Source organism: Vigna angularis, chromosome 1 (assembly GCF_016808095.1).
Source record: "Vigna angularis cultivar LongXiaoDou No.4 chromosome 1, ASM1680809v1, whole genome shotgun sequence".
NCBI lineage: Eukaryota > Viridiplantae > Streptophyta > Magnoliopsida > Fabales > Fabaceae > Vigna > Vigna angularis.
Window position 1 is genome coordinate 65,335,593 of NC_068970.1, and position 15,430 is coordinate 65,351,022.

Here is a 15,430-nt window from a genome sequence, read left to right on the forward strand (position 1 = left end):
TCCTTATATATCATGGATTCTAAGTTTTAAGGTTAAGGGTATTTTAATAATTTTCATTCTCAAAACTAAAAAGAAAAAAAAGAAACCCCCCAAATCCTTACTCACCTCTCTCATTCCTCTCAACCCTTTCTCTTTCATCTTTCTCACTCCAATCTTTTCTCTTCTCTGTCATCCCTACTGTAGCCTCAATTGAAAAAATCAAAAATTTCTCTCAACCCTTTCTCTTTCATCTTTCTCACTCCAATCTTTTCTCTGTCATCCCTACTGTAGCTCCAATTGAAAAAATCAAAAACACTTGTCGTTAAACAATCTTACAAAAAAATGATTTTATAATGAGTTTTCATCTTATAATTTTTTTCTTATATAATTTTATCCAATTTTCACAAGCATAAAGGAATTGGTAATTGACCTGGAAAAAATCAGAAATACAAACAATTTCTTACAAAAAATGATTTTATAATGAGTTTTTATTTTATAATTTTTGTCTTATCTAATTTTATCTAATTTTCACAAGCATAATGACATCAAAGGAATTGGTAATTGGCTTGGAAAAAGTCATAAACATTCATTGTTAAACAATTTCTAACAAAAAATGACTTTATAATGAGTTTTCATTTTATAATTTTTGTCGTATATAATTTTATCTAATTTTCACAAGCATAATGACATCCAAAAGAATTGGTAATTGGCCTGGAGGGTTTTTTTAGAGATGATGATTCAACATATGTTTTTTTAGAGAAGTTAGTGAAGATGGTGAAATTGAAGAGATCTTGAATGAACCTTTGCCTGAAGGTGAATATGTCAATGACTCAACTCTTTACAAAGGCAAATTGTTTAAAGGCAAATGTTTCTGATTTTTTCAATTGGAAGGGGTTTTTTTTTTTTTTTTTTTTTTAAGTTTTGAGAATGAAAATTATTAAAATACCCTTAACCTTAAAACTTAGAATCCATGATATATAAGGGTATTTTTGTCTACTAAAATTCGGTACACATTACTAAACCAACTGAAAAACAGGCACGCACGTTAACAAACCCCTATATATATATATATATATATATATATATATATATATATATATATATATATATATATATATATATATATATATATATATATATATATATATATATATATATATATATATATATATATATATATATATATATATATATATATATATATATATATATATATATATATATATATATACACACACACACACGCAATCCTTAGCACCTGAAATATCTACTCTTTTTTCTGAAAAAAACAAATCCCTTCGAGACAGTTATCATGAACAACAACAAAATGTTAACTTGGAAAACATGGAAAGAAACAAGATCACACCACGTTAACTACTATAGATAAGTGAAAGTGTTAATTGATCAATAAAGGAATTTTGTTTAGATAAAAACATTATAAAAATTCAAAACAAATTAAATTATGAAGAACATGAATTTCATAAAACAATTGAATATTTTAAAAGTATGATTAAGAATGTTGAAGAAGCATTGTCAAGTGTAGAAAGAAGTTAAGAAACAACCTAAGCAGGATAAAGAGTGGTTGGGTATGGTAAGGAGTTGAGACTCCTTCAATCAAAGCAATAAATGACACGATTGCTGATGAGCAAAAATATTAGAGAGATTTGTTATGCGGTTGTGTTTTTCTTAAGAAGGTTCAGGAATTCCGAAGGAGTGGTTTACGTCTATACACGGGATTGCCGGATTGTGCCTGCCCGCAATGAAAATAAATAAGTGATATTATAGTATTATTTTAATGAAAAGGAGAAAGAAAGAAAAAAAGGAAAATATTGAAAAGTGTCACTTGATTTAATCTGTATTGTTGATGCAATTGTATTGCCAGCAATGTTGACATGTGAAAGTCACAAAGAAAGAGGGAGTGATGATGGTGGCAGGGTTGGAGGTCACGCCAGCCACACTAATGCTTTTGTATTTTGGATTATAAAACCATTCCTCGTCCCTGCTTAACATTTTCATTCCTCTCTTCACTCTTGTTTTGCTCTTCCCTCGCTCTGCACTGCACACGTAACATGAAAGGGAAAGCCTCCATCTCTAAGGAGCTCAATGCCAAACACGCCAAGGTTTCATTTGTTTATATTATCTGTAAAATTTTCTAAAATCTCTAATAGTTTACTGAAATCAGGTTTTGGGGATTTTTTTTTTACTTGATAAACATAGATTCATCTTGTTACGTTTTGGCCTTATGCAGATCTTGGAAGGACTTCTTAAGCTGCCCGAGAACAGGGAATGTGCAGACTGTCGGAACAGGTATATCCATTTCAGAACGACAATTTGACGCACATCATATTGATTTAAACTCGCTCTTTGATTGTATCCGATTCTTCACTTTATATCGCGCCATTTATTGAATTTTTTTCTTCCTGCAATGTTAGATGTTTTTAAATTTACCTTTCCCATTTTCAAATATTGTCAGGGCACCACGATGGGCTAGTGTTAACCTAGGGATTTTCATTTGCATGCAATGTTCAGGAATTCACCGAAGCCTTGGAGTTCATATATCGAAGGTTTACATTTTTGTAGCCAGTTCTTTTATGTCATATTTTTAGATAGAAATGAGAAAAGATAATAAAATAAAATAAAAATTAGTGAAAATAGGTGACACTTTAAAATATGTAGTTCAAGAAAGCTCCAGAAAGTAAATATTAAAACATAATATAATTGATTTTCATAATAATTCTAAACTCTGTCAGTCTACACCACATTTACATAAACTAATACAGCGAAGTCTGATTGATTCAAATTGTCCTAAATTCTGTTATCATTTTTACGATGATTTTTTATTAAAAAAATATAAGAAATAATTAATTTTAGAAAGAATTTAGATGGTAGAAGAAATATTAAATAGATAATTTTCTAATTTATATTAAACATACCTTAAAATTTTAATTTTATTTATTTATTTTTAAAATCGCTGATATTTTTTTTTAAATCACCCAATATACATGAGATTGAAAAAATAGTCAATAAGTTTAAGTTAGTTGAACTAATTTTAATTTAGTTAACTACATTATATATTTGTAGATAAATTATTTTTTTAATTACTTAACTAAATTATATATTTTATAATTGAATTATTTTTTTAGAAATTAAAAAAATATAATTATTTGAATTACATTCTTATTGGCAGAGGAGATAAAAAGTTTTTTTACCATTCTATTTCTTTTAACTCGAAATATTACTTCCATTTCATTTAACAGAGAGGTGGGACCACCAACTTTTATATGCATTCTTAATATTATTAAAAAAAATGACCTATTTTTTTTTTACCAATCAGATTTAATTTTACTGATAAAAAATCACAACTGAAAACTCACTTAAAAGAACACTTTTATTGTGTAAATATTTCTTTCAACACTTTTGAAGTACTACATTCAATTATTCGTTTAGTGGCTAAGTTTCTAAAAAGTGAACTAACAAAAAGTTTAATTCAATTTTAATAAAAATAATTATTTTTGTAGTTTATTTTAGTTCAATTAACTATTTTTGGATGAGTTTAACTTTTTTAATCCGAGTTAGTCTGCCAATCACTTGGTATGGATAACATAGCTGTTTTCAATTATGGAAATAAATTTTTTTAAATGATTTTCTAGTAATGTAGTTTTTGCAATATTGTTAATAATATGTACATTGTTTATAAATCTAAATCACTGCATACAAACTGTTGCCAATTGGTGATGTAAATGGATTTTCTTGAACAATATCCGATATTTCTATTCTATATGGAGGGTTACAATAAAGCACTATATGGTAATCTATTATTTATTACATAGTAAATTTATAGTGATGGCGTGTTCTCATTTTGCAACTAGGTGCGGTCCACAACTTTAGATACGTGGTTACCAGACCAAGTTTCTTTCATGCAATGTAAGAAACTATGTAATATTGTAATTATTACTCCTTGTGTTGCTTGCACATAACATAACTAGTCTCTATAACATGTACGCAGTTATGGGTAATGTAAAGTCAAATAAGCACTGGGAAGCAGAAACGCCACCAAATTTTGATAGAAGTAAATTGGCAATGGAGAAGTTTATCCGTATGAAGTAAGTTGTGATCGACATTATTTTTTGGAAGTAAAAGATAGTTTTGATCGACTATTGGATTTTCCATTTGCATAACTTGCTTAGAGTATTTTAGGTATGTAGAGAAAAGATGGGCTTCAAAAGATGAAGAACAATCAACATCAAATGGAGGCATTCTGAAGAACAACAGGAGACTCTCTCTGGAAGAAAGCATTCTTGCAAACCACGTCGCACAAATTCTACCCCCAATAACAAGACCTCTAGGGGTAACCATGTTATTATCCATTAATTTACCCTCTTAGTGAATTGTTGTTAATTCTACTAGATCTTTTTAATAGAAGGTCACAACTGTTATTACTTCATTTTCTAAGCTTTTTTACTGCGTTTGTTTTTTACTTCCTTCCAAGATTTACCATCTTGAAAACATGAGGATATGTTTGTTTAACTGTATTTATGCAATTCAGGGTTTTATAGACACGCAAAAGAAGAATTCTCCTCCATTTAAAAGGCCATCCTCTTCTGTTGATTTTGACAAGTCCACAAAGAGCATCGCTACTGGGAACATTTTCAACTTGCTTTGCATCTATGACGATAACAAAAAATTTTCAACAGTGCCACCTTCAACTTGGGCAACATTTGATTGTATTATAAATTATTATGTCTATATGATCTTTTCATATTATTACTTTTATTGAATTCATCGAATAAAAGAATTAACGCTTACATATATGTATGTTCAGGAGAAGCTTCAGGATTTTAAATTCATAGCCTTTTCAATTAATCCTTGGTGTAGATTTCACAACATTATAGTTTCTCTTGAAGCTGTGTGCTTGAGCGTTTTGCTGCACAAGGTTAGTTATATGCATTTTTCCCATTTTTAATTTATTTAACAATGTGATTTGCACTTTCATATTTTGGGGAATCTCTAGATTTTTATTTTTGTTGATTTTTTTTCATTTCCGTACTTTCTATGCTTTGAAAGTTCTTAAATTTACCTGAATTCAGTCAAGTTAATTCCAATATACTTTTTTATACGAGTAATATTGCCTCGTATAACAAGGTATATTTAATGCTAGTAAGTTGTTTCAAAAATACCATAATATAATTGTGTTTTTCTAGTCTTTGAGTAAATAATTATAGTTGTTAATTAATATTGTTGTATTTTCCTGAAGAATCTTTATTTTTTATTTTTGTTTTCACAGGTTTGTTTGAGTACTATGTTTTGAACCGGACATGAGCAGCACTTTGTTGTTGAAATTGCGCAAAGAATGGCTTGAATTACATTGTAGTTCATTGTTCTTACAACATTACCTAATCTGAGATGTATAAAGGAGGGAGGACATAGTAGTTATATTTCTTCTGTAACGAAGTTTTCCTCACTGCAGAACAAAAATAAACTGTAAGTCTAATATAAATTAACCTACGTTTGTCCAACTCTTTTTTCTTTTTCTGTCAAAATAAATGGACATTGTTAGCATTACAGTGAATTTTACTTGCTTCACAATGGTTGATTTCGCAGCCTTAAGGTTACTAGTTATGCAGTACCACTTCTGCTATCTCACTGTCCCAATCCCAATAGTTTTTACTCCCTTGTTAGATAAAATTGCCTTTCTATAATATTCATGTATGCTAATATCCAATAATCATACAATATTAATATCCATAATGGATAAATAAATATAATTAACACGCACAGTTAATTTTAAAGTGTAAATATAATATTGTTTGAATACAAGTATAACTAAAAGTAGTTTCTTACGTAATTAAGTAACTTCGTAACATATGATTGATTAAAAAAAATCGATTTGACTTTAACATGTGATTAAAGTATTTCAAAATCATTTGCATATATGCTCTAGGGATATAAAAAAAATTGACAATCAATTTATTAGTTTCGAAGCTGTAAAAGTTAATTAAGAGATAATAAAAAAAATCAAATTTAATAACTGGATTAGCAAACTTCAAATTTCATCCAAAATTATCCATGGGATATTTACATTGACATGAGTAGATATAATAAAGGTAAATTATAACGCTCCAAGTTTCATACTTCCTATAGTACGAAACATATTTTTTAAAAACTCTGAAATGTATGGAAATAAATCAAATCATAATAATTTTAAAAGTAATATCCAATTACATCGTTCAAAATTATTTAAAATAATCCAGAAAATACGAACTTTAAATAATTCCAAAATTTTCTTATCATCTCATGCATTTATCATGTTTTTGGAACATTTACAAAATTATCTGCTCACGTATTATTTCATTATATGATTATTGCTAAAATGACATACAAAAAACAAAAATATGTATGAGTAAACTACTGTTAAAATAAATCATAACAATACAATATGTGAATAGCAATAAACATTACATAATAACAAACATGCAAACCCCATCCTTAACATTATTAACATAGATCACTAATCCTCCAAACGTCATTATCATCAATTTCTTGATTCTCGATGTCATCACGAACATCACTTACATAGACCATCTGTCTATCCCTTCATCAACACTTTTGCTAATTACCCTATCATGGTAACTACCACGAGTATAACCATCATCAGGAGCCTCATCATCACCATGATCATCATCATGAATACCACCATGAGTATCAACATGATCATGAACTTCAAAATAAAAGACTCAGTCACACTCTTGTACCCTACCTCACACACTTGTTATACGTTCGTTTGAGTAGTCTCGCCCTCGCAGCTAAAGAACTTGTTTCTCTACTTCGCAAGGACTTATGAGTAAAACCATCAATGCATCGCACACCGGGTACTATACTCAACAATGAGCTGAAGTTCAAGCAAAACATCATTTCCCTCTTCCCATATCGCTTGGCCGAAGAAGGTGAAACACTCGAACACCACTATCTTCCTGTATCCACGACTAAAGAGAGTCTATATCCCGCATCGCACGATCGATATCACCAATCTCGGGATTTACTAGGTACAACAAGCAGACATGTCATTCATCTCACATGCTCATTGGTCAACCACATATCTTGGTACAATTCATTCACTTATCCATGCTCCCTCCTCAATCAAGAGTCAAACATCACCTAAACATAGCCCCTATTCCTCGGAAAACATCGCGTCTTGAAGTCCATCCAACTTGATCCTCATCATTTTTCCATTAAAATGTAGCATTTACAGAAAATATACTGGGATAATCGATTATCATTAATGATAATCAACTATTCTAGTAAGTTTTACAATATAAAACTTTCATATTACAAGTTACATGAAGATAATCGATTATCTCGATAATTTCAATGGGAAGGCTCTAAAACGAATCGCGGATATAATCAATTATCATTGTCCATAATCGATTATTCCCGAGACCAAAACCCTACTGGAAAGATTTAAAGGTCTATTAAACTCATACAACCTCCCCATTTCGTGGGAACAAGATTGACACCTCATACACACATTCAAGTAGCCTAGATTAGATACTTACATCATGCCATAAAAATCATCCAAAATCCATTATAATGCATATTAGAAACCAATTCCTCAACACAACAAGAAATACTGCATATATCCACTGGATTTAAACAATACAACCCCCAAACTGCATTATGAATCTCTCCCTAGTATCCTACATACACCCACGCAGTACATATTCATTCCATATAACTATCATAACCCTTGACAAAATCAAATCAATCATAAAAGAAATAATGACAACATCCACATATATGATGTCTCAACACTACTAAAAGGTTTAAAGAATAATTTTGATGTATTAGTTCAAAGAGTAGAGTACCTTATATATATACACAAGGATCCTATAATCCTTCATCTATTAAAGGAATGACAAGTGCACAAATATGCACAAATTATATATAATAATATCTAAACTATAACTAACACAATATTTGATTGCCTAATATCCGTTAATAGAATATTTGACATATCTTAACAAACACAAAATCATACCTACATTCACATTATACAATTCATGCTAGTGCATATATCATCCACAACCAATGTCATAATCACACAAATACCCTTTTGGTTAACATGGTTACATCAAACTTAAGAGAAACATAACATCCATACATAACTTCATCCATTTGCACAACCATACAAATCTTTATCCCCTTTTCTCAACCATACATATAATTATGTACAACAAAACAGATAATAAAGCAGTTTAATATGCAATCATACAACAATAACAAATACATAACAAATATTAGATAAGTTTTACCATATCTTAGCTAATTCTAAGGCTTTCTCTACACCTAATATCATAGCTAACCCAAGCCCATCTAGAATCACGTTTCTATTGTCTAGCTAAGAGTTCCTTCTCCTCTTTAACAGTTTCAGCCACTTTTCACACAACTCTATCTTTTTTCCCCCAATATTTCACGTAAGTATCTCTCTCTCCACTGCTCTCTCTTTGTATTTTACATAAAACACTCCTAAAAAACCCTCTCACATAGGGTTTTCAGTTTTAGAAACGTGGCCTTCTCTTTCTCTCGCTGCACTATTTTTATTTCTCTCTCCCAAACCCTTTCACGTGTAGTTCCTCTCCCTCTAATCTCTCCCTTCTATTTTTAATCCTCTAAAACCACTTAGATCATGCTCCTATCTTTCCTCAACGATTTTTAAAACAAAAACTCTTAGATACTCTAAGATTCATGTTCTATCTCTTTTATCTTCATATTCCATCAATTTAAATTCATGTCCTTACTTCTTACACTTTTATTTCTAATTTCAAGACTTAAACATATGATTACTTTATCCATCAAAAAATTCTCACCAACTAAACTACATAACGTACTGTGAAAAATATACAATTTCCATAACAACATATCCAAGTCTCATTATAATATTATTTCTAACTTTTATATTTTTTCGAATCTTACGTAAATCTCAAAAAGACAAAAGTCAAATTCATAAAATAAAATGGGCTTAATACCTCTTTTGGTCCCCAGAAAGAGGGGGATTGTTCAAAGTGGTCCTACCTTTTTTAAAAAGTCTGAAGTGGTTCCAATTTGTAAAAATCGGGTCAAGTTAATCCTTTTTTGTTACGGCGTCAAAATTTTAATGGTGCAAGTGCCCTTTTGGACAAAACATAGTGAGGTGTCCATTTTTTGTGATTGCGTGGCATTGTGAAGTTAGATGACGTGTTCAGTGAGAGGGAGAGGGAGTTGTGCAAGAGGACGGGGACTGTGAGGCTAACGAGCTCTTCGGCAAAGTGAAGAACGCGTTTGGCAGCTGTTGCGGAGAGACGATGGAACTCGTCCTGAGTGGTGATGCGCCGTGTGTAATCTTCGACGATGGTAGTGGAATGGATAGCGACCAAAATCTTGCAATTTGATATTAGGGTTTTTGAATTTGGGTTTTTATTTGATCTGCATTTGGGTTCCTTTGAGAGCTGGAATCACGGTCGTAGAGCTGCGATCATCGAGGCAGGTGGCTACAGTGTCGTAGGCCCTGACGGCTTCCTCTGCGGTGAAGCAACCCCTAAGACGCTAGCGAACGCCTCTGAAATTGGCCTCTTTGGGTGGCGGCGGAGCATGGTGAGCAATCGACGGCCATAGGCCACTTGCTTCTGGTAGCATAGGGGGCAATCTCGGCGACAAAGAGAATGATGGAGCCCTCGAAGTGAAAGGGGAAATCCCCATATAGAAATCGCCCATAACCTCCCTGTAAAGTCACACATGTGGCAGAGCACAAAGACGACGCATAGGAGGCTGCTACGCCACTTGGACCAGGCATTGCGGTGGTAGAGTGGCAGGATACGGTGGTGAAGGAGAGGTCGCAGGAACCGCAGCGGGGGACCTCGTCGAGATCGCAGTGGAGAGCCGCATGGCCATAGAGAGGCTTGATCCGGAAGCCGCTATGGAGAGCGAGAAGGTGGTTCCCAATTCTGTAATTAATTTCGACGACGGTGGCATCAATAGCCGCCATAGCTGTGCGAGATTGAAGATGGAGGTTGGGTTTCCTGATTACACCTGTAATGCTCTTGAGGAGATTCTCCATGGCAGAGTTATCATAAAGCTTGGATCCATGGCCGGGAGCCCCAACGACCTTGATTACCAACCACCAGGGGCTTCTCTCAACGTAGAAGGCCCTATAATGGGCGTCAGGGGAAGCCAACCCTTCGTCAAGCACCACACCCACATTCATCCGATTTGGTTTTTATAGGTTCTCAGTGGCTATGGATGAGGCTTGATTTGGGTTTCTTTAGGTCTCTATGGTTTCTTGCAAGTTTCGAAGGAGGAGATTGGTGGAGGAGCTCGTCTTTCTGTTTTTGAGTTTTTATTTAAAGTCTAGCAAAAAAGATGATGGTGGTTTTTTGGTTTCGTTGCTGATGTGGCAAGTAATTTGTTTTTTTAAAATTCAAAATTGACATGTTATATTCCAAGTACGAGAAAAATATGACAGCTAATTAAGTTTTGGCCAACGAAGCAGTTGTACCGTTAAAATTTTGACACCATAAAAAAAAATTAACTTGATATCAAATTCGGTATGTTAAAATTGGAATTCATTTATTTATCCAAATAAATATACTTGAAAAAACAAATGAAACCGTTTATTTGATACCTGATATCCCAGGTTGTAGGGGAAGAAGCAGGAAGGTTGAAGTTGAAACAATAGATGAACAGCAGTAGACACAATCTATTGCTTAGTTGTGGGCACGCGCCATCCCCACCGGTGAAACGATGCCGTTTAGATTGCCGTGTCAAAGCACAGCTGACAGAGGGAATGGAAATTCGGGTGTGCAGCAACCGCAGCTGCCGCAGACAGGGCTCATTTCAAACCCTAGAAACCCTCTATGGGGTCGCTCCTCCAAACGTAACCGTAAAGTCGTGCGGGTGCTTGGGGCGGTGCGGTGGGGGCCCCAACCTAGTGGTCCTGCCTGATGGCCTCATCTTTGGCCATTGTGGGACGGCTGCTCGGGCGGCGGAGCTCGTAGTAACTCTGTTTGCCGAAGCCGGCCATGACCCAAAGACTTGTTTGGACGCGCTTGCTCTGAGGAAGAGAGCGGACATTGAGTTTGCCAACCGAAATTTCACTCAGGCTGAGCTTCTGCTCTCACAGGCACACGAAGCAAACCATTATTCATTCTCCATTTTACTTGAGACTTTTGAATTTAAAACGAGACACTACTCATTCTTCCTTTCCATGTTTTCAAATTAATTGATACAGGCTATAGATTTAAAACCATTTGGTGGCATGCATATCATATTTAAATGCAGGTTTGCTGAACTCATTCTTTACATCAGGTTTCATTAATGTGCTTGCTTCCTTTGTTACGTTATTATGTATTTTGACATTTGACATTCAGGTCATTTGTAAGGCTGGAATTGGGCAACTACTCTGGTGCCCTCGAAGATGCTGAAGAGGCTTTGGCATTAGCTCCCCGTTATTCTGAGGTGAGTCGAATTCTTCTATTATAAAAAGAAACAAAAAAACTTGCTTTCCAATTAGGTGTCATAGTTAAATTTACAGCTTCTTGTATGAAGTCTGGACTGAATTATTAATGATGTGGTGTCATTGCTAATCACATCATTCAATCATTAACTTTTACTTAGGAAAGACTTCGTCATGCCTTACTTGAGTGTTGAAGAGTAGCACCTGAAGTTAATGAAAAGTTCTGTTTTGCCTCACAGTTTTGATTAAAATTTATTGAAAATAACAAAACTGAATGAGATTGATTGATTAAATGAGAAGTGAGACTCAGAAAATTTTATTTTTACAAAGGGTCAGGCTAGGCTGACAATTTTGATAGGAGGTTTTGGTTGGTGGTCCGTAATTTTGATCCATTGGATTAATTTTATTATTGGTGGCTACACTACACTAGATTCACCATCCTTTCCAGCAATCCCCTATAAAGTGTTCACCGTTGCTGGAAATCACCTCAGTTCTTCTTTCTCTCCATCTCCATTCTCCTCTGTGATCTTTCCAGCTTCATGAACTAGAAACTGTTCTCTTCATCTTCACCAGGATCAATCAAGACACCATATCAGCCACTGCCAACAATGGTGAGATTCTACAACCTCTCCACACCGACAACCAGCCTACCGTAAAGAAGCCATCTCTCAAGCACAAAATGCATGCTGTTTGGACCAACTCTCTGCCTTCAACTGCTCCACATCCAAACACAACACCAACCTTGCACCATAGTAATCAACAAAGTCTCAAATTTTCACCTTCCTTATTAAACCTAGATTTTTGGTATGCCTCTTTGCGTGAATAACAGGTCTTTAGAGAAAAAGCAATACATAGTCATGTTTCTATTTCTTCACCCCTGTTTGATTCTGCATCTACCTGTGCTCCCTTCAAATGTTTTATTTTTGATGTTTTTGACATTTGCACCCATGCAAAAGGATGACTCTCGTATCGAACTTCCCTACACCTCCTTGGAAGAAGGATTATTTGTGATTCTCTTTGTAGAATTGCTGGGTGGAATGTTGTCAACGTGTTAACCATAGCAGATTCTGGATTGGGGTGAGAATTGAACCTATGAAGAAAAATATAAAAATTGGTGGTTAAAACAAAATTATGAGTCTGGTTGTTTTGGAAGAACTGAATATGGTGGTTGGGACCCCCTGCGGTGATGTTGCAGATAATGGAATTTCATGGGTGACAATGGTGGTGGTCATGGGGCCAAGAAGGCAGTTTGTGGCAGTGAGGATGAGAGATGTCACGTGTGGATTGAGCAACTGGTGGAAGCTGGAGAGAGAAAGGGTTGAGAGGATTAAATTCAGTATGGAAGAAGCAGGATACAACTGTGAGTATTAGATTAATCCAACGCTTAATAAAATTTGTTTACCATACACCACCTAAAAAGCTGGTCCTTTGTAGCCTTCCCCAAGTTCTAATAAATTTTTGTAAATAGTAGAGAATTTGTTCAGAAGAGTACTTTAGAGTTTGTTACGGCGTGCAGTTATTTTTTTTTAATGTGCAACTCTCAAGAGATTTAGCTTTCCCAGCATAAGCATTTTGAAAATCCAATCTTGAGTTTTAAATCAGCCAAGTTTCTTGACCATTTTATCTATGCAGGCTTGTATCTGCCAAGGTGACGCCTTCTTGGCATTGAACAAATTTGATTTGGCAGAGCAGTCATATTTAACATCTTTAGATATTGAACCTTCGATTCGCCATTCTAAATCATTCAAGGTAGTGTTCAATGTTTTGCTATACGTATAACGTATGTATTTCTTTTTGCATAAACAAACATTTGTGGTTTTCGGGAAGGAAGATGCAACACAACACAACTGATAACTGAGAACGATGATTGTATTTCCTGTGGATTTCTTGAGCTATTTCAAACATTAATGTAAATAATAGAAATAATCCTAAAAAGAAATGAAAGAATATTAAATTCTGGATCGATAGCCTCTCACAAAAATTTCATATATGAGGAAAAATTCGTATTTTTAATGACATAATTATTAAAAGGTTGCCATATCTTGTACTGTTTTTTGGAACAATATTAATGGCCTGTGCTGTTCGTGCTCTTCTTTATACTGTCTTTTCTGTTATCGTTGTATCGTTTGTTTCTACTGTGTTATCTATTATCATTGTATCTTATTTGGGTTTGCCTGTTTATAATTTGCATTTTTGTTTAACCAGGCTCGGGTAACAAATCTTCAGGAAAAACTAGCTGCTGTCAACAATCACAGTGTGAGATCTAGCTTGTAAGTAAAATTCCAGTTAGTTCAATTACAGTGATGTCAGAAGGAATAAATTTTATCCTATTTGGGTTTGCCTGTTTATAATTTGCGTTGTATTTTTAATTTCAAGTCTCAATTGTGATATTTATGATTGTTATAATATATTGTAGCATTTTAGAATATCCTAGCAAAGTTCACGAGAAATGAGAAGCGAGGTAGGAGGTAAGTCTTGGAAGAGAAAAAACAAAAAACAAAGAAGGTTTAATAGGCTTTTTTTTTTGTCTAAATATTTGTGAGTTTATTCAATATAATTTTTCATTTTTTTTTCTCAAATTTGACCGTATTTTATTTAGAAAAAGTGAATGTAGTCATTTTCCTAAATTGGTATCGATACCATTTAGAGTTTAGAGAATGAAGATGTAACACTACTATAAATGATAATGTGACGTTGTAAATATTGAATGTGACTTTATTTTTTAGCTTAGTCAACATGGCCTGTGAATTGGTTTATTGGAACTCTTAATTTTGCAAAATTTGTTATTGGAACAAGGCTAGGAAGAGAGTAAGCGTTCGGAGATTAAGGTTCCAGCAAAGATCCTATTGCAAAGTAATAAATTATACACCAATCCAAAGGAGTAAAAGAACAAAATTAATTAGGGACTATTTATGCACATGGTAGACGTCGAAGATGTGGAGGAGAAGCTCCTGGACTCAGAATATAATAATGTTGCCATAACACCACCAGCAAAGAACAGAACAAAAGAACGGAACAATGCAGTAAAGCTGGATTTGATTTGCCAAAAGCTTGGTATGGAATCCAGCCCAGAACAAAAATAGTATCATAGAAATTAAATGAATGTACAATCAGTGAATCCACTCGTTAAGCGGTAAAGGAAAACTCGTCATATGCATCCATCAAGGGATTCTTTAACAAAATGGTCTCAAATCTCGATCCCAACCACATAAATCCAGATATTATAATTTTTTTTACACTTTCTTATTTTTAATATTTTTTGGAATAGATGTTTTGGAATATAGTTTAGATCCGAAAAATATTTTTCAAAAAACTAAATCTAGAATTTAAAAGAAAAAATTTGACAATGAGTTTTTTGAAAAGTAATTTTGGATCTGAAATTCTTTTCTAAAATACCTGTTGTGAAATATATTTTATATTTCCAAATATACTATATGAAATAAAAATATTTGGGACAAATGTTTTGAACCATATTTTAAATCTGAAAATATCTTTTAAAAAGTTTTATTTGGGAAATATTTTAATATTATAAAATTATTGTTTCAAAAGATATTTATAGGTCTAGAACTATCTTTTGAAAATAATCATTCTAAAAAAAAAATATTCAAAATAGATATTTCAGAATATATTTTCAAATCTGAAAATAACTTGTAAAACCTTTTTTCATATTTTAAAATATATTTTTGAATATGAAAGATTCATTATCTTATTGAATATTCATTGTCTTAAATATCTTTCAAACAATTATTTTCTTAAAATATATTATCTTAAATATCTTTCGAACAATTATTTTCTTAAAATATCTTATAAAAAACATTTGTCAGAACCATTTAAAACGCACACAAAATCCCTCTAAACGGATGCCAGGTGTCAAGCAAAGAGGATCCGAAAATCAGATAGTGGAAGGCAAGTGTCGGCAGATGAGCGGACGCTTGTTTTGACGTGGGAAGGAAAACTTGATTTTTC

At 33.2% G+C, this 15,430-nt stretch overlaps 2 protein-coding genes across 5 annotated transcripts; both read left to right on the forward strand.

The window, feature by feature from the left end:
* The first annotated feature begins 1,542 nt into the window (after positions 1-1,542).
* On the forward strand, positions 1,543-5,480 carry LOC108333612 (probable ADP-ribosylation factor GTPase-activating protein AGD15). The gene is made up of 9 exons (XM_017569083.2): positions 1,543-2,099; positions 2,228-2,286; positions 2,453-2,543; positions 3,849-3,903; positions 3,986-4,082; positions 4,177-4,327; positions 4,526-4,703; positions 4,802-4,912; positions 5,264-5,480. Coding segments are annotated over exons 1-8 (684 nt in total). The 5' UTR covers positions 1,543-2,048; the 3' UTR covers positions 4,804-4,912; positions 5,264-5,480.
* Positions 5,481-10,554: 5,074 nt separating this feature from the next.
* Positions 10,555-13,892, forward strand: LOC108332519 (uncharacterized). 4 transcript variants are annotated; one of them, XR_008246347.1, is made up of 7 exons: positions 10,555-11,131; positions 11,240-11,289; positions 11,379-11,466; positions 12,421-12,541; positions 12,660-12,824; positions 13,097-13,213; positions 13,670-13,693. XR_008246347.1 is itself a non-coding variant. In XM_052871336.1 (5 exons), the coding sequence occupies exons 1-5, from the start codon at positions 10,688-10,690 to the stop codon at positions 13,736-13,738; spliced, it is 768 nt and encodes a 255-aa protein (XP_052727296.1). In that variant the 5' UTR covers positions 10,555-10,687; the 3' UTR covers positions 13,739-13,892. The 4 variants fall into 4 exon arrangements, 3 of the variants coding, with proteins under 3 accessions (XP_052727296.1, XP_052727297.1, XP_052727298.1); XM_052871336.1 differs by lacking the exons at positions 12,421-12,541; positions 12,660-12,824 and having other exon boundaries at positions 13,670-13,892; XM_052871337.1 differs by lacking the exons at positions 12,660-12,824; positions 13,097-13,213; positions 13,670-13,693 and having other exon boundaries at positions 12,421-12,653.
* Positions 13,893-15,430: the final 1,538 nt, after the last annotated feature.

Bases quoted from the DNA above. Each gene is read 5' to 3' on its own strand.
- LOC108332519 (XM_052871336.1), top strand. From the start codon at position 10,688: ATGAACAGCAGTAGACACAATCTATTGCTTAGTTGTGGGCACGCGCCA. The intron at 11,290-11,378 runs GTTTGCTGAACT...TTTGACATTCAG, and splicing joins CATATCATATTTAAATGCAG to GTCATTTGTAAGGCTGGAAT. The intron at 13,214-13,669 runs GTAGTGTTCAAT...TTGTTTAACCAG, and splicing joins GCCATTCTAAATCATTCAAG to GCTCGGGTAACAAATCTTCA.
- LOC108333612 (XM_017569083.2), top strand. From the start codon at position 2,049: ATGAAAGGGAAAGCCTCCATCTCTAAGGAGCTCAATGCCAAACACGCC. The intron at 2,544-3,848 runs GTTTACATTTTT...TTTTGCAACTAG, and splicing joins TTGGAGTTCATATATCGAAG to GTGCGGTCCACAACTTTAGA. The intron at 4,328-4,525 runs GTAACCATGTTA...TATGCAATTCAG, and splicing joins CAATAACAAGACCTCTAGGG to GGTTTTATAGACACGCAAAA.